At 36.3% G+C, this 27,899-nt stretch overlaps 1 protein-coding gene across 1 annotated transcript; it reads right to left on the reverse strand.

The window, feature by feature from the left end:
• On the reverse strand, positions 1-27,896 carry LOC121313088 (TGF-beta receptor type-1-like). The gene is made up of 9 exons (XM_041245241.1): positions 27,773-27,896; positions 20,713-20,964; positions 15,222-15,464; positions 13,816-14,046; positions 12,787-12,954; positions 12,015-12,171; positions 9,834-9,958; positions 8,952-9,082; positions 1-2,497 (listed from the first exon to the last, which is right to left on the reverse strand). The coding sequence occupies exons 1-9, from the start codon at positions 27,840-27,842 to the stop codon at positions 2,372-2,374; spliced, it is 1,503 nt and encodes a 500-aa protein (XP_041101175.1). The 5' UTR covers positions 27,843-27,896; the 3' UTR covers positions 1-2,371.
• Positions 27,897-27,899: the final 3 nt, after the last annotated feature.

Genomic DNA, 27,899 nt, shown 5'->3' on the forward strand with positions numbered 1-27,899 from the left:
TTGTTACATGGTGTTATTAAAAGACAGATTTTATGTATATTAAAGGAGTAGACATGAAGTCCATCCAACTGCAACAGAAGGTAAACTAACAACAGAAAACGCAACAGAAGGTAAACTAACAACATGGTTAGTTATTTGCTGGTGAGACCAACCTGACCCTAGACATGCAACACCAACTGTATTTTGTTTACTATTTATTTAAAATGCACTACTGCTGGTGATACAATATGGTAATATGTAAAGATAGAACAGAGATCTGGGGGGGTTACTGGCTCAGGAAAATCATTAAGATATGCATCATATACAGTAACAGTGGTTTCTAAACAGAGAAAGTGGGACTTTGTCTTATGTTGCTGTAGTTAAGGGGAACCGTGACTGTGTTCAGGAAAGTTGCACGAAAGGTTTGGATATTTTCCCAAAACAGAATTGTTTTCAGTTTAGTTTTTTGCATTTTCTGTAATGGAGTGGTTCTCTCATTTTGCTTACTGCCCCTCCCTATTTTCTGTTCTACTGTAGAAGAACAATTACTTATTAACAATTCTCATACCAACAACATTAAATGCCCTTATTTCAATACCTAGGTTTTAGTCTATTTCAATTGGTGTTTAACATTAACCAATCTCACATACCTGTATTATTTGAATGGCACAGCATATTTCAAGGATGCTGAAGTCATCTTACAAATCATGGCACTCACGCTGACAAGTATTTTGAATATATATATATCACTAAAGCTTCCAGATTTTTTTTCCAATTTTGCTTGTAAACAAACAGAACCAAAGACAATACTAGGTTAGCAGCACACGATTATTTGTAATACAAAGAGAATCTAAAACAATGAATTTCACCTTGAACAATATGGTAAAGAGATATTAAATTAGTGTTAAACCTGGTGCTACAGAATTTGAGTACCTCAAGTAGGAGTTTTAAAACTGTAACCTCAAGCCTTGATCTCTCAAGGCTTGATGAAATGACTTTAGTTGCTAATTAACAGCTGTACATTAAATATCTTCTTGCAGTAAAAGTTTCCAGAATTATACATTTTTGTAAATCTATGGTTAGTAAAGGTCACTCACTTGCTTTTATTTAAATAAAGTACCTTTTCTTTAAAGAATGAACTCTTATTACAGAAAGTTTTTGTGCAGACACAAAAAACTGAAACAAAAACAGACAGTAGTGAATGTATACAAAAAAAGTAATAAAATGGCCACACTCTTAGTGGACTTACTATATTAGCTAGACCTTATCTTACATACTTTCTTATAAAGTGATATTCTTCTTTCTGATATTTTGCTTATAAAGGGATACAGCTCAAGAATCTCAATCTGATATAAATGCCATAAATATCACACCAAAAAAAAAAAGTAGGCATGATATAAAAAAAAGCTAAAAATCTTTACTATAAAATGAACCAAAGCAGTTATAGAAAAGACAGATTAAAAAAAAAGACTAAATGAAGTTGAAGGGGGAGGCGACTTTATTCCTACTCTACACTTCACATGGTCCTATACTGAATATGTCATGTGGATGTCTTGAAATATAGTTTTCTATATATCTAATTCAATCGTATACTGGAACTTCACACTGATACGTGTGGATCGTATTACTAAAAGCAGTGGCACTTTCTGGTAACACCTGGCTTAGAAGGCATGTTTTAATTTTATTTATTTTTTTAGTAACAAAGCAATAATTTTGGATATATTTTGTCAAAGCATGTTTACCAAGACTGGTTGAGATCATGTCAAACGTTATGTAGATCTATGGTTGATTCAATTTTTTTGTATTTATTTATTTTTTAAATGGTACAATGCATGCAGGCCCCCAAAACTGCCATCTCTCAAAGCCAAACAAATTCAAATGCCAATATAAAAAGGTACCTGATTCTAATAGTATGAATAAATCCTTTCCTGTTTAACACTGTATGATTTGACCAGCCCAGCCCCCAGTGCAAGTATAATAACGTAAAGCACTGTTACCTATACGTTAAGACCAGCAATTATAAAATTTCTCTTGCACATTTTTTTTTTTTTATCAATTTAATTTTAATAAAAAATAAAGCTAATCTACATCATAGTCTCTAAATGAGGTGTTTGTAGTGCACAGAAAGTATCCCACAGCTCCATCGAATGTGCCTGCAGTGAGAGCTCTGGTTTTTTTGCAGTGTTCCTATTAATGTTAAAGGCAGCGAGATCCATCTTTCTGTTCCCTCGGTGAGGTAGAACAAAATATCACTTCCAAATACCCAAATACTGCAACCCTGGAGTTGTATACAAAAAACAAAAAAGAATACCTTCAAAAGTAACGTTTTTCTTCTTAAAAAAAAAAGAAAAAAGAAAAAGATATAATGCTTTTAAAAGTCGCAGGCCTGGGTTTACATTTTAATGCCTTCCTGCTGACTGAGCTGAGACAATGTCTTCTTGATGCGCAGAGCTGTCAGCCTAGCTGCTCCATTGGCATACCAACATTCACGCATAATTTTTGCCATTACACGCAGGGCCTGCAAACAAAAACAAAAAAAAAACAATTACTTTACTGCCACAGGGGTATATACTTCTTTCATCAGCTACACCTTTTAAATACCTATTTCCTTGCATTGCTATATAAAGCCTGTAATTATTGCTTTCCCACATAGCTAAATGTGTCATGCATGTGCAATACAAGATCTGGTACATCGGTCCCACAAATCTCAGTTCCTTCAATTCACTTTGACTTAACTCTTTCAATAATAGTGACCTCTATAGAGGTCTAGGAAAAATAACTCCACTCAGCACAGCAAACTAGCTAACCAGGCCCAGACTTTTTGTAATTTTTTACAGAGATGACACGCACTATTTAATTAGCTACAGCAGGGCTGTCTTTTTGCAGGGTTACTTAGTGCTGAAAGAGCTAAAGAAGCTTTGGTTATCTAAGGTTTCTTTAATTATGCTTGATTTCCTGTAGGTCTAGGATCCATCAGTATTGTTGAAGGGAAGAGGTCCTATACCAACAGAACCAGGCAGGCAGCATTTCTATAATTTGTCACCAACATTAATAAGGGAGCATTTCATCTACCAGGAATAGTCATACTGTATTAATTAACTCAGTCCAAGGCACAGTGTGTACTGACCACATGCATTTTACATTTACCAAATAAACAGCAATATAAACCACCCAGCTGCTTATCCCATGATTTCCACATGGAGCGCAAACAACTCTAAATTTGTCACTCCCATGAGAATAGTGTGCATGTCTTTTTAAAAACAAAAAGACAATTGTAATAGTGTATGCAGTTCTCTTTTTAACTGGCAGATGGCAGCAGTCCCTAAGAAATGTGCTTGACAGACCAGGTCAACTTTATAGACACAGCTGAGAGTGAAATGGGTGGCTGTGTACCTACAAAGAATAAAATAAGGCAATTTCTTTATTTATTTGTTGGTGTTACAAGTTGTAAGGAAGCCGTGTCAGGATTGGTACAGGTCAAAACTAGCTATTTATTGTACCTACACTTCACAGATAATAATGCATGTAAGAGTGCTATAAATCCGTACCTTGATACAGCACATGACGTGATTGAAAAACTGCGACGCAAGTTTTGTGATGTATATGTGCTAGATAAAGACGTTCGCATTGATGAGGGTTTGAAGTGTGTCTGTTTTGAAATCTAATCACAGGAAAAATACATTTCTAAAAAATGATTTGCCTGCACAAGTATTATGTTCTTATTCTTCTATAATGCTGCCATTGTAAGAAATTATGTTATTATACTTCTATAATGCTGCCATTGGAGAAAAATAAATTATGTTATGTTCTGCTCTATAGTATAATGCTACAATTGTAAACACTGTTTTTTAAATTCTATTGAAATACTGTATTTCCATTTTTCATAGTCACAATAAACAAGCGTGGATCTAAAAAAAATAGAAAAATAGTTTTGAAAACTGTCCAAACTGCTTATTTGAGGGCTAAGAATCTGACAAAAAAAAAAAAAAAAAAAAAAAAAAAAAAATCAGGATTTAACACATGGAAATTGCCAAAATAAACGGGCACCTGGGTGGTTAAAGATCTAATAGAAAACATGTTTGTGGGCAGTTTCACAAATTAGGCAACTCACAGTCGATTTATCCTATCCAAACTTGCCTCACTTATTTTCTTGACTGATTCATACATTAAATATATATGGCAGACTCAACTCATAGCAGAAAATTAAATGCCCCCCTGGAAGACTATTGTGACCTCCAGGGAGCAATGGCCTCAGTTTTGGGAATTACAGCCCCGTTGGTAACAATAGTCTTCCCTCTGGGCAATAACTTTCCACTATAGCCATCCTCTCCAGTCCATATCCATCCATCCATCCATTCATTTATCTAGCTAAATTTTAAAAGGAAAACTGCTGTGTACCATAAGGTGCAAAATCAAAAAGGTAATGTAGGTACACAAAAAGGTGAACTGATATTAAAAAAAAAAAAAACTATTATATAGTTTATCTACAATACCACCTTCTTTTTGATTTTATATATCTATATAATTTGTGCAGCAGCTTCCAGGGCAAGACTGGTCTATACCCTTTGAAATTGCAGACCCAGACACAGGAACTGCAATTTAACCCTTTAAGGACTGGGATCATGTTAACACAACCATACGGATAAAAAAAGCACTTTGTTTTGATGACTTGCAGGGCCACCATACTTTGCAGTACAGGCTTGAAAACACATACTAATGGATAGGGCGAGACTGACGATCACTTCCTGATAGCTTTTTTTTCTCCTTCACTGAGAGGGACATCTAAAAGGCGTGTGTGTGTATGTGTATATCTATCTATATATATATATCTATATATATATATATATATATATATATATATACATATATACATATACACATACATACATATATACATATATAATACATATATATATATATATATACATATATATATATATATATATATATATATATAAACAGGCTATACATATATTATATATCTATATATATATATAATATATTATATATACATATATTACTATACACACACACAAGGCATATACTATTTCATGAATTATATGTATCAGTTAAGTTTTTTTTCCTTATTACTGATAATGAAATGAGTAACTATTATTGTATTTATAAATATTTATTTTGAGGAAAATAAAAAAAATATATATTTTTTTATCGATCTATGTACATTAATGTCCATTACTGCTTGTAAAGACCCTGAGAATACATGTGTGTTGTGTCATTTCAATCACTCAGGTGAAACAATCTGCCCAAACATCGATATTTTTTAACAAAGCTTTCAGGAAGTAAGGTCCCTCGGTCAGAGACTAACACATTTTTATACATGGAACTCTATGCAGAATACATAAATACTTTACATATACAAATAAATAAATAAAATATGGCCCCCACGATATATACCACATCTGGGGTGGCGATAACCACTCCAAAAGTGGTCTATATCATCGGAACTGCACGGCCCATCGTGGTTTATACCGCTTATAACATGGCTACCTGTCATTTGTGGGAAGAAAAATAATTATAATAATTAACACAATTAAATTAAGACAAAACCATATACTTTTATTGTGTATAGATCTGCAGTGTAATATAGTGTATATAAATTTAATTTCATTAATTGTTTTCTTATTAAAAATAAAATGCACATGTTTGTTTATTGTGGATTTCTGCATCAAAGTGCCATCTCAGGAGGAACTTGAGAACTGACCACAAGCCGTGATGATGGGCGGAGTTTCAAATGACACTAAGGAAGTAAGGAGAGCAGCTGCAATGGAGACTGAAGCCAGATCTTGAAGTGAGTTTGTAAACTCGTTATATGCGAGGCACACATATTCTAGTACGTTTTCATCCTTTTGGATCTGCAAAGATGTTTTTGTTAATTATCGGACACCCTCCCGTCCAAGTCGTGCCAGATTAAGTTGACAATCGAACCAATCTTTACACACCAGTCTGACCGCAGTGTCAGGGGACAGTACCTCAGCTCAGCTCAGTTTCCCGCAGACACTTAAAATCCACGCCGGTAATTTGGGCGCTGGTGTCTGGCTTTGTCTTTACCTGCTTTTCTAAGAGTTTTCCTAACTGACAGGAATACATTATTGCTGGTTTTAAACTCGCTGTCAGCAGAGATGTTAAAACTTCTACTGTTAAAATATGTATTTAGTTCAGCTCAGTGCTATAAAACTGGAGACTGAATACTGGTCCCTAGTTGAACTTCTTGCACTGGCATAAAATTCCCTTAATGTTGTTGAGATTTTTTGGACATACTTCCATAAAATGAATATCCATATTTTTTTCTTTAAGTACATTAACCAGCCCATGCTGTATTTTTTTGTGTGTGTGTTTGTTTCTATTTCATTTAGCTGTTCCTCATCTACTGCTATGTTTCTACTCTTGTTGTGCGCTTACTTTTTTTTTATTTTATTGTTTTCAGATGGACTGCTGTCTTCACTCAGAAAGCTGGTGTTGTACCAGTTATGTGGAATTTCACCCCAAAATATATTAAAGGAAATAGGTTGAATGCCACTCATTTTTGGCAGTAGTTTTGTAACAAATAAAATGGCAGTTTGTCATGGAATTTAGAATGCAGTGGTGGATAGTGATTTATTCAGTGTGAAGCAGCTCATTAGTATGCAAGCCATGCTATACGCTATATATGCGCATGGTCATGTGATGCTGTTTAACCAATCAGAGGTTGTTATATCTCCAAGCCGTGTTTTTTACACACACACACGATCCTCGACTTAAAACACTTCGATTTACGACGCACAGCATATATACAGTATATACAATGTATATACAGTACCAGTCAAAAGTTTGAGTACACTTGCTGGAAACTAGGCTTTTTTTTTCATAACTGACAATGTTTCACGTCGTATACGTTTCTGTAAATACTTGAAAATGAAAACACATGTTACAATATACAAAACAAAACATAAGGAGTATTAAAGCAATGTTAAAAAAAAATCTTGGATTCCTCAAAATAGCCACCCTTTGCCTTAATAACAGCCTCACAAACACGACATTTGGTTAACAAGTTTCAGCAGGAAATCACCCGACATGTCTTCCCAGCTCTTCTGCAGCAATTCCCAGAGATGTAGGGCACTTGTGGGTAGCTTTGCTTTGAATCTTCCGTCCAGTTCGTTCCATACAAGTTCTATGGGATTGAGGTCTGGAGACTGGGCAGGCCAGGTCATTAGATTCAGTTATAATTCACTTTCCTTCTTTGCCAGATAGTTCTTGCACAACTTTGAGGTGTGTTTCCGGTCATTATCTTGCTGAAGAATGAAGGACTGCCCAACTAGCCGTAATCCTGATGGAATGGCATGCCTCTGAAATATGCTATGATAGCCATGCTGGTTGAGCTTGTCATGAACTTGGTAAAGATCACCAACTCTAACACCAGCAAAGCAACCCCAGACCATGTCACTGCCTCCTCCATGCTTGACAGTGCGAACCACACACGCAGAACTCATGTGCTCACCCTCTCTGCGTCTTACAAATACTCGGTGGTTGGACCCAAATATTTCAAATTTTGACTCATTGGTCCATAAGACCGACTTCCACTCCTCAAATGTCCAGTTTCTGTGTTTTTTAGCCCAGGCAAGTCTCTTCCTTGTATTCTGCACTCTTAACAATGGTTTCTTTACAGCAATTCTTCCAGTTAGGCCAGCTTCATGCAGTCTCCTCTGAACAGTTGATGTTGAAACATCTGTACTTCTAGTAGCATTTAGCTGAGCTTGTATTTCAGGGGCAGTTAATCGCCGGTTTCGCAGACATGCGACTCGAACGAACTTGTTCTCCGATTCTGGGGTCCCAACCTTGGCCTGCCTGACATTGTTCGGTCCTCAAGAGTGCCAGTTTCTTCAAATCGTTTGATGGTCTTGGCCACAGCAGTTAGACAATTGCAAAGTTATTGCAATTTGTCTTAAAGATTGACCTTCATTTCTTAAAGTAATTACAGACTGTCTTTTTTCTTTGCTTAACTGAGCGTATTTTGTCATTTTTTGCTCCCTTACATTCAGGAATGACAAACTTGTGCCTATGCTACCTATATTTATAGTAATCATGGACCCTCACCTGTTAACAATAATTGGTGATAAAAGGTTAATTAGGTAATATGCTAGTTAACTCAGAGAACATCTAACAAAGACACTTATATTTTTGTTCTAACACCGTGTTATATACATTTCAGACTTTTAACTGACTTGGGCTTCAGACTGAAATCCCATTGCTTGGGTGACCATTTCACTGAAATTGACAAGATTTACATTTTCATTTAAAAATTACATTTTTGAATGCAATTCACTTATGATTATCAGCTTATATAAGTACATGTATCACATAATGATATTAAGTGTTTATAGACAAGGTTATACAGTTAAAAGCATACATAATCATGAAAAACCTGGTTTCAAGCAGGTGTACTCAAACTTTTGACTGGTACTGTATATTGTTGAAAAAAAAATTCTATGGTTTCTGACATACTTTGTAATGTTCCCCAGAGTGTTCTGAAAAAAGGACACCATTTCCAAGATGCTACTGTAAAAAACAATATTTTTATGTGAATTTTTATAAGGAGCCAAATACAGCCAAAAAACACCTGGTCCTGGTGGAGCATCCCACTGAAAAATGCTTGGTCCTGAAAAGTTTAAAGAGCTCTCTCAGTAACTCCCAATGCCTACTCATTGGTTGAGTGCATGCTGGGCCTGTGTGACCTGCAGTGACACACCCATAAATCTGGTTTGTTCACAAGTGAGCAGATGGGCAGTTGCTGTCAGTTTTATACACATACTTGTGTTGTGTGTACAGATGCGATAATTAGGGCCCTTAGATTTTAAAAAATAGATAAATAAATCTCAAATTTTAATTCCATTTCACTGGGTTGTTATAACTTGAGAAGTGGTGACACTGATTTGGATTAAAGCATCCCTATCAAGCAAGGAAAATGAAAGCAGTACCTCACAACTCTGCCACCGGTTTGGAATGTTTGGCCTGAGCTTCTGCTCACAAACCACTTTCCTCATTTCCTCAACAGAAGGATCTGAAGGAACCAGGTCATAATATGGAAGCTGATAGTCTTCATGAATTCCTAGGTTGAAAAATAAAAACATATTCAATACATGTATGCCTTTGGGGGTCCAGTGTTTTTTTTTTTTTTTTTTTTAAATATAACACATTAGATGGTGTTTAGTCTCCATTTTGATGGGGTGGTGGTTATGAGGACAACTTTTGGAATATTTTAGTTCATCAGTTCAATTTTTTTAAATATGCTGCATCTTGGAGACTGCCAGCCCCAGTTCTTTTTTCTGTTTTGTTGCAGACAGAAAAAGAGACACAGAAGTACTTCAAGCATCAGTTACAAAGTAGCAGCTAGTTAAATTATAAATCTGCAGTTCTGTAAATCTTCATGATTCATGATCTTCAAAATTAAACACACACACACACACACACACTGGTAAACTAAAAACAGACTATAGATATTACAGGTTACGGTTTTCCAAAATGTGTTTAATTGATCGAAATATTGGATCTAAATACCACTGTCCTTTAAATCACAAAATAGGGCCCTATCAGGTATTGTACATATATTTTATTGACATAAAGGCACTAGAGTCATTTGCACTTGATTTTCATGACCTTGTTTCTCAAACTTTAAATGATCAGTGACATGATCTAGACCCATAACTGTTAGAGCTACTGTTTCAGAATGAAGCACAGGTTTAGCAAAAGTCATAAAGATTTCAAAAGGTCAGGATTATTTGTTAGTTGAAAGAGCAGCTGCAACAAGTGTGCAACCAAAATCTTTACCGATTCCAGAGTTGAATCAATATATTACTTACCACCAATCGAGCACCTCCGTGCTATTTCCCAGAACACCAGTCCCATAGCATAGATGTCAGCCCTCTTAAAGGACTCAAAATGTTTCATATTTATGGAATCGTCAAGGACTTCTGGGGCCATATATCTGTTGAAAAAAGGTTAGGAAGGTTTTTGGAGTGGTTACATTTTTACACCCAGTAAAGCAACTATGAGGCTTTAGAAAATGCAGACAATCAAGCACTTAGAGTGTTTTTAGAAGCAACTGTTAAAATGTGGAGGATAAGTTGGCTGTTTTGCAATTCTCTCAGTCTGTTTAAGGGTCATCCTAAAGCAGGCTGATGTTGCATCCTGGTAGCAGTACCTACCTATACCACTACAAACTGAGATCTCTTACTATCCAAAACACTAGTAAACATTTGAAGGGTTTCCATGCAGTTTAGAAACACTCAAATTATCTCTTCATTATTGCAAGAATGTGACGCAGCATGCACGTACCTCATGCTATAGGAAGTGTGCGGCCAAAACACAGTATGGGTAAAAAGCTGCACAAAATGACCATGAGAACATGTCTGAAAGCCATACCGTATTTTCATGAGACTCAAGCAGTGAAGATCCTGTTTGTGACGTAACTTTATACTTTAACTAATGGCCATACCAAGTAACTACATTTACTACTGAAATCTGACAAAATAAAGATGAAAGTGAGAAGTAAAATTAAAGCTCAAAAGTGGCAGGAATCTGGGGTCCAATGCAGTGTTGGATATTTTGCTCTTGAACCCAATTGAATGAAGTTAAGATTCAGGTTACACCTGAAATTAGAATGTATTGGTATACCAAATAATAAGTGAACTTTAACTGCTGGTTTCACAAACCCAGAGATGCCAATACCTGAGTGAACAAAACACCTGCCAAGCAAAATAAGGCAAATGTGTTTTTTTTTGTTTTTGTTTTTTTTTTGTTTTGTTTTTTAAGACAAGTCAGGATGGTAAATAGGGTCTTGAAACTTGATGCACGTATCAAGTCAAATAGTTACATATAAATTTAGTTTAGAGTTAAATCTATAGTACTAAACCACTTCATATTTGAATTTTTTTTTTTTTTTTTTTTTTTTAAACTTAAAGGGTCCGTGTACAACTTTTAAAAAATCTTAACGTTCTGTTAATAAAAAAGTTTAAAATGATCTCTTAATATTTCACCCCGTTGTCTATGCTATGGGAACAATATTTACAATTCGCTGGATCACCATGTTTTTCTCCATCAACATCCGTTCACAAAGAAAATGCAGATGACAGGCTGTAGTTACTGTGACGAGTATTTATTCTGTCTACATGTTTTCTGCAGAGAACATGGCTTTCCAACGTCTTGTATAATCTTGATCCATAATGTTTTAAATCTGCAATGTGCATTACCACATTTCCTGGGACATCATTTTTCAAAAACATTATCCTGTGGGTGTTTCTACTTGTTCTTACTTCTTTCCATAAACACTGTTACTTTTCTTTCAAACCAGTCCCACCTAAACTTGTTCTTTTATTTCTGTCTCAAGTTCTAATATTTTTGCCATTTCCTGCAATGTGAACTGTAGCACTGTACCCTAACTGTTTAATTAACAATACTTGTTGTAGACCAACGAAACTTGCCAAGACCGCCTTCTGCAAACACTAATGGGGTACATAATGTAAAAACAACCGCTGTCACGAAATTGCGCCTTATTTTTTCATTTTATGTAAAAGTAAAATACAAAAATAAAATGCAGACCTCACCAACTTTCAAAAATGTGTAATAGCTTTAAAAAATTTAAACAAGAATAAAAAAAAAAAAAAAAACACTGGGAACACACCCCTCAATTTTTTCACCTCAGATCTGCATTGATCACATCAACAACGTCGGGGGAAAACTGCTAATCAGCGGTGGAAAAAATAAGCATACAGTACTTAGAGACCTCTTCATTTAGTTTTTTTTTTTGGTGACACGATTTATTCAACGTTTAAAACAAATGCCTTTTGACTCATAAAATGATAGTGCTTTAGTGGAGACTTATGACTGTCATGTTTGCCACATTATAAGAACACAAACATAATTCCAGCAACTTAAATCAGCTTTCAAATGGTTGAAGTTTTGCATTAAGATGTACATGATTCAAGAGGACAAGCAGAAAAAAGAGCCGCATACATGTAAATTCCAACGACATGTCTTTTTACCTTTTTGTTCCCACTCTGTGATTTGGAGCAATGTCAATAGTGTCTGTAGCTGAATCATGTCTTACTGCCAGACCTAAATCCGCTATGCAGCATGTCCCATTCTTTTTTACTAAAATGTTTTTCGACTTTAGATCTCTGTGAGCAATTGCCGGTTTGCCTGTAAAAGAAAACCAGAATTCAGAAATATGAGATCATAATATATCAGACTGTATCCTTGACATCATTAGGCATATTATCTACAAACTCTTGAATGTAGGATAAAACAAGAGTTGCTCCAGTCTAGCATGACTTTAGATACAATACACACCTTTGGTACAGTATGTGATACTTGTAATACATGAAAAATGTCACCTAATGCTATGCAATAGGAGTTTATTGCCTAGTTTCTTGGACACGGCTACATAGCCTAGCAAACAAATTGTTTCATTATTTCTAGCACTCCACCCCACCATCATGTTCAAGCTCTCCTGTAAATTATTAATACACATGAGCAGCAACACTGCAGATTTCTGCAAAGCACTAACTATGCAGTTCTATTTGCAGGGTGACATAAGCATGACCATACTTGAGTATTCATCCTTCTTAATGGAATATTACAGTAATAAATGCTGAAAGCCTCTCTGTGCACAGTCTCCTTAACATATTACATTTGCTATCTTTTCTGAACATAATTACATTTTACCTTTAGAAAGCGGTTTTATATTACACATCTTTTTTTTTTTTTAGAGAAGTTCAAAAATGGGAAAGGTAAAAACAACTTGCAGCCACGCACCTTGAGTTCCTACAATCTCCATGTGAAGATGGGCGAGTCCACTAGCAGTGGACAGGGACAGTTTAATCATGCCCTCTACAGTAACTGTATATCTATTTAAATAATCAAAAAGTGATCCATGCTCATGGTAATCTGACACGAGCCACAACTGAGTCCAAGTTCCATTATCTGGAAGAGAAAAAGAACATTGCTAAAGACGTCACAGACCATGTTTTAGTTGCCCCATTCCCTCAGTTTTCTGACTAATAAGGCTAAATTATTGGGTACCATACCTATAACAAAATCCAAACTGCTTGCACTCAAAGCAGCAGTATGCAGCTGATTGTAATGGTTGTCAAACAACAACTGGCTTATTAATTTAAAAAGGGGATACATATTTACTACATTAATACTACTGGAATAAGAGACATGACAAGATTATATTTACAAGTACATTTTGTATTAACCCATTTAATGCTGCACACCTGTATACTAGTTTAGGAAAGACACCATAAAAAATATGCAGCCATTCCTAAGGTACAATAGAAGAGTACACAACTAATTCTAAGGTTATTTTGTGCTGCAAATTATAATAAAATAAAATCATCAGAAGCTAGTTGTTGTGGTTAATTCTCTTGTAATTTGATAAGCAGATCTTAATCTTAGTCTGTAGAAGTACAAATGAGCAACAGGTATGTAAAGACAGAGGGACAGGCTCCTCCTTATAGCCCCATATTCAGTTAAGCGCATTTAGTTTTGTTACATTTTTTTAAAAAAAGTAGTTCTATGCATAAGAAGTTATTTAATTGTATTTGTGCATTCATTAGCTTTTGGAAATAAATGCATAAAAAAAAAAAAAAAAAATGTTTTAAGGCCTACTTGTGGCAACCTACAACCCTGCCATACAGCAATACATAAAATCAATTGATAAATACATATTCCTCCAAGCTCATTTATTATGGGTGTGCTTTTATTCAAACTTTAATTTGTCGCAAGATGTCAGGACTGCCAGTTGCATAGTTTGGATGTTTACATAGAAACACATCTAACCTTTGTTGTCTGCTGCGATGAACCCAAGGATATTTTCATGACGCAACATGACAGTTTGGTAAATTTCTGCTTCACGGAACCATGAGCGCTCTTCACGAGAAGAGAAAATTTTGACAGCAACTTCTTCTCCTCTCCACTTGCCCCGCCAGACTTCTCCAAAGCGGCCCTTTCCAATGCTCTCTTGCAAAACGATGGTTCTGGCAATTGTTCTTTGTACCAGTAAAGGTAGACCTAAAAAAAAAAAAAAAAATCCTATTATGAGTTCCTTTCTTCAAACACTGTACTATAAAGACAACTACCTTCTGGAAACAAATATGTTAAAAATAATATATGACCTCAATTTGACAATCATATTAGGTCAGAGGTCAAAGTTAATGGTAATCAAAACATGTAGATAGAGGATTTATATAACCCTGAAAATATGAAGTCAGTAATGGTCTCTAATGGTCACAAAATGATCAATATTTCTTGTATGATACTAACAATATAACTTGACAGAGAATCATAGATTTCAGAGTACCAAGAATAAAACTGAGCCTTCAAAGCATTTTCTCATCAAAAAACCAAAAAGTCACAAGAACTACCAACTAGGGAGGAAGTGGATATATGACTTAATATAATCCTGATGACTATTATAACCAATGACAGGAAAACTCCCCATTTGTATTTAAGGTTGCTGCTTAGGAGTTTCCACTATATTTTTGAGCACAGTCCCATGCTGACAGGTTCATTATGAAGAGGAATGTAGTACATAACAAAACCCAGGTGAGCTGAAACCGACTCTCCCTAAGGCTCAGTGATCAGTTACTGGTCAGCAGCAAATGATCCTCTCCTTGCACACAAACAATGACAGGACATGATGAATGATCTTCATTTACAACACTGGAATTACAAAGCCACTAGAAACAGACAAATCGTGTATCTAGTGGGAGCAGTCAGATTAGACCCCACTGTCGTGTAAATGATCTAGCAAACACACTTGCGATCCACATTCTGCACAGTACTATATTATCTCACATCACAGCAACCTAACACACTTCTCTTTAAATTAACCTTATTCATTATAGCACATATGTGTATGGCTAGAAGGGTCAGGTGAATATTTTTAAAAACAGCAATATATTTACAAATAAAAACACACACACACACACACACACACACACACACAACAGCTGTCTCAAACATATCTGAAACCCAAATTACAACATTTGTATAATGTAGGTATCTTTCATATCATTGTTTAACATCACAAATCTAACCATTTAATCATATTCAACTAATTAAACCCACCAATTAAAAATATAATGAATCTGAAAATTAGACAGCAAGCTTTGAACAACGTTAGTTTACCAGTTAAACGGTGTAAACAAATAAAAAAGGCAATTACAATTAAAATAGCTTTTTACCTGATCCAGAACCAGAAGTTGTCAAGTCATAAATCAAATTTTTTAAGGTGGTACCCTGCGTTATAAATGGTCGATCTAATGAAGGATCTTCTTCATTTGGGACACGGTGATGAATGACAGAGCGACTGACACAAATATAAATAGTCAACATCAGAAGAATACAAACAAGGCACACCGGCCCTGCTATTGCTGCTGCTAAGGCCACAGGTCCCAGGCTTGGAGCACTGGACTCGTCTGCAATTTCTGGAAAAGACAAACACAACACACATACACAAAGAGTTCACAATTCTGTGTAAAACTCAAGTTATTATCACTTTCCACTGGAGAAACCTTTAGACTCAACTAATTTTGCTGCTATACTATTATAATAGGAAGAGTACCTGCAGACAAGGTTGGATAAAAGTTTCAATGAGTTTTTAGTAAATTGCAATTGCCTTCAAGGCTAACTGGTTTTACACTATACAGCCAGAGAGGCGTTCAGTAGCAACAGCAATATCAAAAGTTATGGCAAGGTGTTAGCCATTTACTGGTCATTCACTCCAGATAACTCTGAAACTAAAGTGTTGGTGATTACAATAGGCATGACAAACAATTGTATTATACTAAAAATGTGCATCAATGGACAAGCCCTCTCAAGCAACATGTACTAAATTACTGTAACAATTTACAGGACTACATAGATGGCAAAAAGTATTTTTCACTTATGACTGGTATGGTACGTTTCCTTGCTTTCATCGTCAGTATGGAAAAATTAATGTAGATATACAATAAATCAGGAAATGTGAATGTAGGAGGCATTTGAGGAAAAGTTGGCAAACCACTTTTTCTAAAGGTCTCTTGTATGCTGAAAATATCGTGTTTGCCACATTGTATTTTGAGGTTTTAGGCCCGAAATAGCCAAAAAAGAAAATGGCCGACGTGAAACTTCAAACTCTCACAACGTTTGAACAGGGGGTGTTTGATGCCTACCAACACAATAAACACATCAGAATAGGGTTATATTCATATATATTATGTTGGAAATTATTATGAAGAACAATTCAATTCAAAATACAAAAACAAATATATATATTTATTATCTTTTCAGCCAAATTTGTTTTTACAAATGCAGCCACTGTCTGCACACTTGCGCCAGTGCATGTAAGTTTCCCTTTCCTGCAGGTACAATTGTGCGATGTGCATAGACCTGAGACAATATCCTTGCACGACTCGGGAACTGGAATGAGATAAAAGCTTGGATGGTGGGTGATAAAGCCATGATCTTTGCATAAAATACCATGTTTTTTATGCCTATGTAGTCTTAGAATTTGGAAGCTATCATCCCTGTCAACATTGCTGAAGGTACCACTGAGCCACAGTTCAGGGAAGTGAAAGCAGAATGGTTTGAGAAATCCAAAGATTACCCTACAGCTACAGATATGGCTTTCAAGTTTATACACCCATATGATCAGCCAAAACCCAGCTGGACATCTTTCAACCAAAAACAGAGTCAGATGCATCCAGAAAAGACTACAGTGAGATACATGCCAATTATTCAAGCCCCTGCACATGACATAGGAACATTGAATACAACTGTTCAAAGAGTTCTACATGTAGCAGTCTCTCTTCAGCAAAAGCATGCAGTGCTTACAGTTGATCAAGCTCTCTTTCCTGCACTGATGGAGGTGAAATGGACCATACCACAGTGCAGGGATGTTCCAATTCGCCGATTAGGAAGCCTCCATACATTAATTAACTTTCTGAAGATCTTGGGACAACACACTCAAGACTCTACATTGGAAGACATCTAGTTAGAGTGTGGAATTCTGGAACCAATTTCAACAGAAAAAGCAATGGCTGGAAAATCATTTGCAAAGGCAGTACATGCACATAAGCTCACACTACAAGCTCTGTGGCAACTACTGCTTCCACAACTCCTGTCATATCTAGAGGAGCAGGACCATGGGCTGAAAGAAGACTTAGTGAATGCAGTACGATTGGATAGTCCACAAGATTATGTTTTAGTGACACTAAAAAACACTGGCATCTACCCAATTCGGTTAGTTTATACTCAAAGAGGAAGACGTAAACTTACAATATTGGTGGCAGTATATGAACATGGTCTGCATACTGCTTCTGTTCATCAGGGCCCAGCAGGATAGTTTCTGTGCGCTTCACCTCTTTGCTTTTAGGCAAATGCTTCCATTCTTTCATCACTATGATCACACTAACTATGCCAGGTAGGGTTGTGTGTACTTGGCTGAGATGAACCAGCTACGTGATGCAGTCAAAGACAAATTCTACAAAAGCAACTTTGTTGTGAAAGAATTAGACCAAAGGTTCAATCATGTGGACCCTGACCACAAACAGGCGTGACAAATGCAACAGGAAAAAAAGGTGGTGGTATCATAGGAATTACTAAAACTACATCAGCATTGAACAGATGGGCTCTGTCATACAGCCAAAATGAGGGCACTGTTCATGGTTGGGCATGTGGACCAAATGATTCACTATGAAACCACTCCAGCTAGAATGAAAAGGAACAATGAAGATGAAAAAAAGCATTGTGACAGTTCTACAGAGATTCAACGTGTTTGCACCAGACATGTCCAGAGTTCGCCAGAATATTGTTACTAAGGATTTGGCAATTAGTGATATACAGGAATCTCTTCTGAATCCTCAGGAGCTGGGCCACATACGACTTAACACTTTTGTGAAGGAAAGACTCCGTCTCTGGTGATGGTCATACACAAGTCAAGTTCAGAGACACACTACACAAGACAAAGGCACTCATCCCTCTATGAAGTAAAAACAGAAGCCAGGGGAAAAGAATCCACCATGAAGGCAGTCAGTCAATATACTTCAGCACCTTATCACTGCCTACCAGGCTGGCAGAAATGTGAATCTACAGAAGCTATTACAACATGACTGATGACTGTGCCAGTTGCCCTTGCATACACAAATAGCAGGTCTAAGGAGTGGCAATACAGCATTTTTAGCCAAGGGGATGACCAAGGAGGTTACCCTTGACGGAGCATCCTGTCTGGAGATAGATGGTCAAGTCATAGCAATGTAACTTGGAAAACCTACAAGAGTCACAAACTTTGAACTGGCAGATGCATTTGTTGAACAGATCTTTCTTGTGGGAAGACCCTTTGACAGGATTGATGTTACTTTTAATCGGTATAGAGAAACTTCAATCAAGGCTGATACCAGCAAGAAATGGCTAGTGGAAGATAGCTCTATGCAAGTCCCCAGTAACTGGACTGACTTTCTAGCTGTGCCTGCTAACAAGGCAGACCTCACATGCTTCCTCTCGAATCACCTGATTACAAAAGCTCCTGCAGACAAAACATTAGTAGTTGCTGGTGGATTCCAGAGAGAACACGAAGTACAAACATCCAACCCTGATTTGGACATCCACCAGCTACAGGCCAATCACGAGGAGGCAGATACAAGGCTTGTCCTGCATTGTATGCACACCAGTGAAGAGAGTGTTGTGGTATCAGCATGTGACACTGATGTGTTGGTGCTACTAGTAGCATATTTCCACAAAATAAAATGCAAAAGTATGTGGATGAAGGCCAGCACAGCCAAACATCGAAAGCATATTCCAGCTTTCCTTTACCGAGCCGGTCTTTGAAGCTCTTCTCCCTTTCCATGCAATAACAGGATGTGATTCTGTATCCTACTTTTCTGGACATAGCAAGAAGACTGCATGGAAAGTGTTCAATACACACAATCACCTCCTTAAAGCCCCTGGGAAAGAAAAACTAACATTGATAATGAGGGATGCAGAGAAGTTTGTGTGCAAGGTGTACTGCGTACCAGAAGCAAGCACTTGTGATAAGGCCCGTATTAATCTGATTTGCAAATCCAAACCGCCAGAAGTACTGCCCCCAAAAACGTATGCCTTACCATTTCATGTACAACGAGCACACTACCAAAGCATGGTATTAGACAAGGATCATGGCTTTATCACCCACGTTCAAAAGTTATGAGAGTTTGAAGTTTCACATGGCAGCCATTTTGTTTTATGGCGATGTAGGACCTAAAACTTCAAAATATAGTGTGGAAAACAAAATATTCAGTTTCAACATACAAAAATCCTTTAGAAAAAGTGGTTTGACAACTCTTCCTCAAAAATGTTTTCTATACCTTATAGAAGCACATTTTTGAGAAACTGTGCTAGTCTACCAGTGCTGCAGCAAAAATGAAGGTTTAGTGTTGGAACAATAATCTATTATCACATTACTGAATATTTTTGCATGATTATTTTATGATGTTGAAAAATTTTATATTAAATCATATTATCATCATCCATTACCCAATACGACAGATTTGTGAGTACTGTAACAGTAGCTCTGCATTGAAGCAGTATGAGGCACTGAGCGGTCGGCGTAAGGTAAATAGCCTTTCAGTGTTTTGTGCTGAAGCGAGCTCAACATTAATTTAAGAATTACTGTACATCAAATATACAGTGTTCTTATTTCTCTGTGGGCGTCCGGGATAAAAGTACAAATATTTATGAAAAATATACATCAATGCGGCAAATAACTGTTTTTATTACTGCGTTGAAAACACACCACAGTAAACACAATATCATATATTTTAAATATTTCCAAACCATTCTTTCATTATCACAATATATAAGCTACATTTAGTGAATGGCAGTTTTTCTACTGCAATCAAGTAAGCACTTTTCATTTTGAATTTCCTAAATGTTTTTTTTTCCCCTCTCAGGAACACACTTCCTAACTAGTCCCAAGTATTTATGTGCGTTCTCCGTTCTTAAAATGGTCAATTTAAGAAATAAACTCTGCAGATGACCCTGCTTTAGTACAAAACCCACAATTACTGCACCTGCTTCAATGGCTGAAGAGATATTATCAGCTCGTCATGTAACTAGTCAAGTTGCTGTGCAATTAAATTATCCTCAGACTCCTGAAAGTAAACAATGTAATAGAATATATCTGGGATGCGGTTGCTAAGACGAAGCAACAAATGATAAAAAGTCTATTTTTGTTTAGGCACCCTACGATTGGAGCAGCGACAGACAACACTGGTTTACAAAGAAAACTTCTCAGCTTGATGCAGTAACCTTTTCACTTCAGTTTGTTTTTTTCATTACTGACCTTTTCGCAGAGTTTCAGCCCTTTATTATAATTCTTTTCTTTATTTTAAGTTTTCATGGCACGTGTGCAACACACAAAACTTAAATGCATTTTTATTTTTCGTTGCTTTTGTTCTACATTTCCTGAATGCAACTGTCATTAAGCTACATTTTGTACACAACAGTACACTCACACATTTGGTCACCATCACAACTGCTACATAACCCTGGGGTTACCGTATTCTGCTGGTCTTTTTCCTTCACAGACCAACGTCACAGCTCATTCAGAAATATTGACACATGGTTTTAAAAGGGAGAGGCAATGGTGCAGTCTGGAGCCCTAGAGCCTGTTAATTATGGGCACCCTGGTAGGGAACATTGTGAAGGACGAGGCTTTACCTGAAGGTGGCACAAGAGGTGGGTCTTTATTGCAGAAGTCAGTGTTACAGCAGTGAGGCCAGGTATTAGCTAAACCTTTTGAAGAGGGTATACAAATAAAGGGTCTATCCGGGGGAAAGAGTTCATTCCCTGCCATACACATGCTTCTCTGTGTAACCTTAGTGGGTGTCTGGGTGACGGATACAAAGCACAGTCCATCTGTTTCACAGGTGAAGTTGTCTTTTGTACAATGATGACAAAAACAGAGCAAAGCTGAAAGGAAAATGGAAAGAGAGGTTAGACATATTACAATTAAAAGCTCTAACAACTTTAGTCTTAAAACAGCACAATAGATCAACATCCGCAACAATCCATTCACAGTAGCTACTTGACTTAAATTTGAAGTATACAGTAACCATAACATCAAATAAGCAAATCAGTTTAACAAACATCTATTCCGTTTCTGTTCAGTTACTCTATACCAGGAGTCGGCCCCTCTGAGTTTCTTTATCAATGTATTACATTTAAAAAAAAAAAAAAACATTAATTAGACCCACACCTTGGCACTTGCGCAGCCAGCTTCTGTGTTGCTGTTGCTGGAGTGATTTTCTCACACCGCACCCAGTCTGTCAGTGGTTGTTAGGCAACAGTTCCAAGGCACGCAGCCAACGTCACATGGAAGTACGTAATCAATGCTTATGCAGTAACTGTATGCGAAGCGCTGAGCCAGCGGAACGACAGAGGTGAAGTTGGCCAAATTAAATAAATTGTTTGTTTTAATTTAAGAGAAATTTTTTTTTTTCCCTTGATGGGAGCAAAATGTACAATTTAATAACTACATGTAATGTTAAATGGGAATAGACTAAATCTGCATTTAATCCAGGTGCCTTCAAAATGAAGTTTTATGATAAACACGTGTAATAAAAAGTAACATAGAATAAAAAGAAAGAAAACTTTAAAAAGTGTCTTCATTGCCCGTGATCATGTACATTGACTTTCGGTAAATTTATAAATAAATTGAACTGTTGACGTGTTGCGATAAGCAGTGTCTGAATTCTGTGTGGTTTTACATTGTGAATTCTGTGTGGTTTAAGACTGTTGACTGAAAAGGCGATAGCAGCAGTATAGCGGTAATGTCTTTGTTCAAAGATTTCCATTTTTTTTAAATAATAATGGTCACAGCGGCCCCAGGTGACACTGAGGTTGCCGACCCCTGATCTACACTACTTCTGATGCACCATCTACCCAGGGTTATTACAATGAAATAATATATTTGACAACATATAGACTAGATGAACTGAATTAATAACCACCAGTCTTTATATGTTATAAGACTATTTGGCAAATCATAATACCCTTGATGTATGAAAACACACATGCTGTACCACATACACTACTGTAAAATCAGCTGTTTTCTAAATCAAAACTATATACATCCAGCCTAAAACAGACTGACTCAAGTGTTTATGAAATTAGTCAGCAAAACAGAGAGCTGTACAGCAGTAATAAAGTAAGACACAAACTACTTAGAACAATGTTTGAAAATGTCTACATGAGGTTGAATAACTTTAAATCTGTCCGACATCATCCAAAAAGATGTTAAGCCCAGGGCTGTAGTCGTTTTTTCCTCCAGAAAAAGCAAAGAAAACCTTTCAATGGCCGAGTGAGACCGATAGGAGCTGAAAAAAAAAAGTGTGCGGACCTGAGAAATACACAGAGGCCCTGCACAACAGACCTAACACGGACATAACCAAAAACAAGATAGCTGCTTCCGCATCCAGCGAACAAAGAATATCACTGACATTTGCAGAACTTTGAGATGTTATAGTAATAAAACTTGGATCGCATTACTGAGGAGTTTGGTGATAAAACGAGTGATCAGGAGAGGATTTTTCCAATTTAAAACTTCCTATGCAACAGACATTAAATGATGTCCAAGGGGGTAAAACCCATATACTGTATTTAAATGTACAAGAAGTGGTCCTTTCACGGTTGGTGTCTTAAATATCTCTGCAGGATTTTCCCGCACTGAAACTTGCAGCTATGCGGGAGCAACTTGGAAAATGCGCGATTCCACGCTGAAATTCAAGCCCTATACATTAATAGGGCCACTACTTAAATTACAACCGGGTGATAGAGAGCAATGAACCTGTGTAGCAATGAATCAACATGATTTTTTATAAAAGTGTTAACCATTTTATCCTTACTGTAATGCCAGTAAAAAGCTAAAACTCAGTTATTTATATTCTCATTTTCCCTAAAGCATTTAATTTCTAATTAAAGGTGTTTTTGTGCAGTAAATGTTGTGTTGGTGTGACTTATGCATATGCTTCCTCCACAGGGAAGATACTTTTCTGAAGTGTTTCAACCTAAGTGCAGAAAAACCAGCACTGTAGGTTCAAATTCAATTGCAGCAGTAATGTGGGTACATTAACTGACCAATTTGTATCATGAGAGATTGTAATAAAAAGATTTGAAGTTTAATTCAATCTAACCCTACATCCCAAGGAGAGGTACAACGTCAAAGCTCTTGGTAATCAATTTCAATTGCAAATGCATTTTAGATCTAATGAATTTATATGACTAATGAAATCTTCCCCCAGTTGGATCTCTTCAATAGGTTTTAAAGTGCTGTAACAGAATAGTACAGTTAATGATGCAGGTTACTGCTACAAAAACATGTGCTCCATTTTGAGAAATGTACTCAGAATACAATTCCAAGGGCGTTTCAGTGGGAGACTGAGGGTACTCAGCGGAGAGTCAAGTCTGAATTCAGAGAAGGTAGCAGTTTATTAAGAGTGCAATGCCATGGAGTGATTTCAAAGCTGTATTAAAAATAATTAAGTTAGTCTATAACTTTACAAACATATTCTTCCTAGAGCTGGCGGTCAAACTTTACTGGCTTCCTACTGCAGACAAAGGCAATTTAATAGTATTGTTGCTTTCATTAAAATATGTTTGTTACTGTGTGTGACTGAGGGTTTGTGAATTAAAAGGATATGTGCATTTGTGTACTCTGTATATATTTTTGCTTTGAGGTTTAGTTACGCATTTTTTTTTTTTATTTTCATTTGTATGAAGTACTTGTCTGACTGGCAAAGTAGAATGGTAAAACTTGTCGTCACAGGTCAGAAAATACACTTGTCACTAACTTTCTTACTGTTGTGGACTGGATACGATAACACACCTACTACAGCATGAACACAACCAAAGTGCAGCAATGAAGCACCAGATCAACTGAGAATAAAACCAGCCCCAGTGTCAATCTTTCTGTTGCACCAATTAGAAAAACTGCTTGGAAGCAAATGCCAAACCCCTTCCTTTTTATAATAACTGCCCTTAACCCTTTGCAGTCCATTTATTCAGTGCTTGTCAGACATGTCAGGTCCAATTTATTTCACATGTGCAGTTTAATTCCCCACCCCCACCCCAGAGTAAAACAAGTTTAAAAGGCACTAAATCACAAAAGGACACCTGCAGTCCATTTATTCACATACCTCTTTATAGATATGCATACTGATAAATCCTCTCATGATCACTCAGTTTATCACCAAACTCATCAATAATGTGATCCAAGTCATTATTTTATTATTATAACATCAAATAAAAGCTCTGCAAATGTCCATGATATTTTTTGAGTGCTGGATGCAGAGGCAGCTATTTCCTTGGTTATGTCCATGTTATCTTTGTAGTGCATGAGGCTATAAGATACACCCTTTTTTCGGTTTCATTCGCTCATATCGGTCTCACTTGGCCACTGAAAGGTTTTCTAATCTTCTTCCGGAGAAAAAACGACTAGAGACCGGAAAGGGTTAAAAATGACACAAAAAAACATCCCACATTCACACAACGAACATGTGACCTAATTTTAAGCTAGGACTTTTTTTTCTTTTTTTGGTTTGTGTTTTTATGACAAATAACGTTTGGTTCACCAAATTGTTCTGTGGCACAAATCCGTGACAAGAAGGTCTTTACATACACATAAAGCAAAGTTTTGTGTAGATTCACCAAACAAACACAAATGTTATCGAGGTCCAGCTTTTCTATATGTTGTAAAACAAAGCCAGCAACGTGTTTGTATTCTGTAACACATCCCAACATTATCAAGCTCATACATAGTTTTGAAGATTATGAACCATATTTATAAAGCATTTTCTGTCAAGTTCACCAGACTGTTTTAAATGGAAAAACTAAATAAAAAAGTAAATAATAATACAAGGTAAGTGGTGACCTGTGCATAACACAGATTTTAATAACAATAACAAAAATAATACTAATAATGAAGATGGTGATTATGTAGTGCTTAACAAAAAAAACGCAATAATAATAATAATAATAATAATAATAATAATAATAATAATAATAATAATAATAATAATAATAAATGACACTTTAAAATACTTAAAAGTTAATAACCAAAAGGGATCAAAGAAGGAATTTGTAAAGTTGTATATATAAAATGTATAACAATAAAATATTTTTGTTGAAAATATCAGTTCAACTGTACTACTATTGTCCATCTGTCTTCTGACATCTGGAGATGTACCGGGCTTCAAAATCAGACTACTACTACTAGTACCACGAATAAATAAATAAATAAATAAAATAACTGTACAATTACTAGTAATAACGATAAAACTGTTGGATATATATGGATGTTCAAGAACTATGATCTACTGATTTTACAAGGGCAACCTTTATTTTACAATGGAGTTGCCGGAGATCAGGGTGGTAACCTTTTATCAAAACATGACCTGTTTTGTAATGATACAGCCCATCTCTAGTATGGTCAGGTAAACAGCTTAGCTGTCCGGCACGTCACTCAGGGACCTGCATATGTTTAGTGAGTGCTCCGAGGGACTTGGGTCTTTGTTTTGATTTATATTTGAATAAAAGTGCGCAAAAGCGCTTTAAAGTCTAAGTTTTTATTTCTGGGTCACATTTTTAAAGGGGCACAAACCCAAATAACAGCCAGCCTGTTTACAGTTCATAGTTACCGTTGATGTCAAAATTCTCAATAAGATTCTGCACATAAACATGGTTTTAAACCCATTTCTACATGAATATACCTATCTATTTAAAATGTGCTGAGGATGGACACTGACTGTACCAAGTTAGATTGCAAAATGTTTTTAATCACTAGTTAATCCATATCCAAGGTCAGTTTAAACTTCAAATTCACTGAGCTGTTTAATACTGTAGCAAACATGTATTTACTGTGCTTATGTCAACAGAATATACTTCTAGGAACTGGTAACCTCGATGGGATAATACTTCAAAAGTTGTAAAACCAGTGATCACGCAAATGTACAGTATAAGTAAAAATGTTGTCTTAAACAAAAATAGCATTTTACAGGCTTTTGAAAAATGTCAGCTGTAAAAAGCTTGCCTGTAAACCCTACTGCCTACTATGCAACTACAGAATCCATGCATCATTCATTGCACCTTGACACTGACAAATCAATACAGATTAGATAAAACCAATCGACATTACTAATAAACTTATAATGTGAATCCCAGTAGAAAGTCATATTTGTACATCCTTCCATATCACCTTACAATAAACAACCTAGATAATGGAGGTGTGTTGACAGTGGTATCAGTGTTACCTGGTTTACATTAGCAATATATTGCTGATAAGGAATCTAATATAGGCTACCTCTTGCAATTATCATGCATGTTTAATGTTCAGTCTGTTTTCAGGGTTAGGTTAATTTAGATGGCAAAAACATCTGTTTCACAATAACAGCTTGAAACAAATAAACAATTCCAGAATCGGATCTAAAATCACCCAGAGTTGCACACAGTATAAACTGTGGTGTTACATGTTGCTACACAATACTTTGTCAGCACACAATAGTCTCTGCATCTTGGATATCTGAGGTATTGATTACCAGCACCTTTGTCATGTAAATCACATTGCTTTGCTGCGCATGGAATTTTTTTTTCGATTCAAATGTATATTCCATAGGAACATACGGACTAAATATACAAGTGACATAATTATTAAAAAAAAAAAAAAAAAAAAAAAGGTTAATAAAATAAATACATTCAAGCAAAATGACAAGTAAAAACTGTGGTATCTGCGACGTGAAAAAGCACGACCACCAACAAGAACTTTACATTATGCTCACCATAACAGGCAGCCTGTGTGATGCAGTGCAAACACTTACTGACAAGCTTAAGAAATCTGTACAAATACCGGGATAAATCTGAACTTTATTTTTCCTCTGAACCACGATAATCTAGCTACACATCAAAGGCACTCTTGCTGCAGATGGTTAAAGTGTCAAGATCTTTAGATTCGAGAAGTACATCTGATGCATTTCACCTAAATTAGCTATCAAAATAAATCTAATAATAATAATAATAATAATAATAATCTAACAGATACATTCCATCAATACTGTAAATAGTACTGTTTCGATGAAGTGACGACGTTATGGTTACATAATGAAAAGATGACCTTTGCACGTTTACATATCTGGATGGGTCATCCAGGCTTTGCTACATAAATAAAATTCCAAATAAGTGAGGTTCAACTAGATCTCTGCTAAACATGGACAATAAAATCAGAACTTCAGATCTCTCACACTGCACGCATCACCCCATACCCTACTTAAAATGTTTTGGCTGTTTTGGCTAAGAATAGCTTCACCTCATGCTGGAGAGTGTGCAGGGCCTGACTGATTCACCTCGGTCAGTGTCCTGCATGTCTGAAGCCCCCTTAGCACTGTGTGGTGTCCCCAGCGAACCACATAGGCGGACAACACACAGCAGCACTGCCTGCCAGGTCATTATTTACACAACGGAAATTACTAACCAACAACTCAAACATGACGGCTGCAGAAAAATCTACCGCTGTGAATCCTCGTATGATTACTAGCTTTATTCAGGTCCCGTTAGGTATGGGTTGCTCTTATTTACATGAACATTCCCCTAACAATAAACATTCCTGACAGCGCGACTCGCTCTGACCTGCGCCATCTTTGAAAAGAGTCACTGAGCAAACGGTTCTTAACAAAGAGAAACTGCTTTTCACACTTGTAAAAGAGAATCATATTTGTTCGGTTTTACTTACCTTCAGTTTCCGATAACCCTGTCCCGAAAAGCAGGATTATTGCCGTTAAACAGCACCTTACTGCATCCATTGTGATTTAGACTTACTCCAGACTGTCTGTCTGAGTCACACACAACTTCTTGTCTTT

The sequence above is a fragment of the Polyodon spathula genome, chromosome 3, assembly GCF_017654505.1.
Source record: "Polyodon spathula isolate WHYD16114869_AA chromosome 3, ASM1765450v1, whole genome shotgun sequence".
Classification (NCBI taxonomy): Eukaryota; Metazoa; Chordata; class Actinopteri; order Acipenseriformes; family Polyodontidae; genus Polyodon; species Polyodon spathula.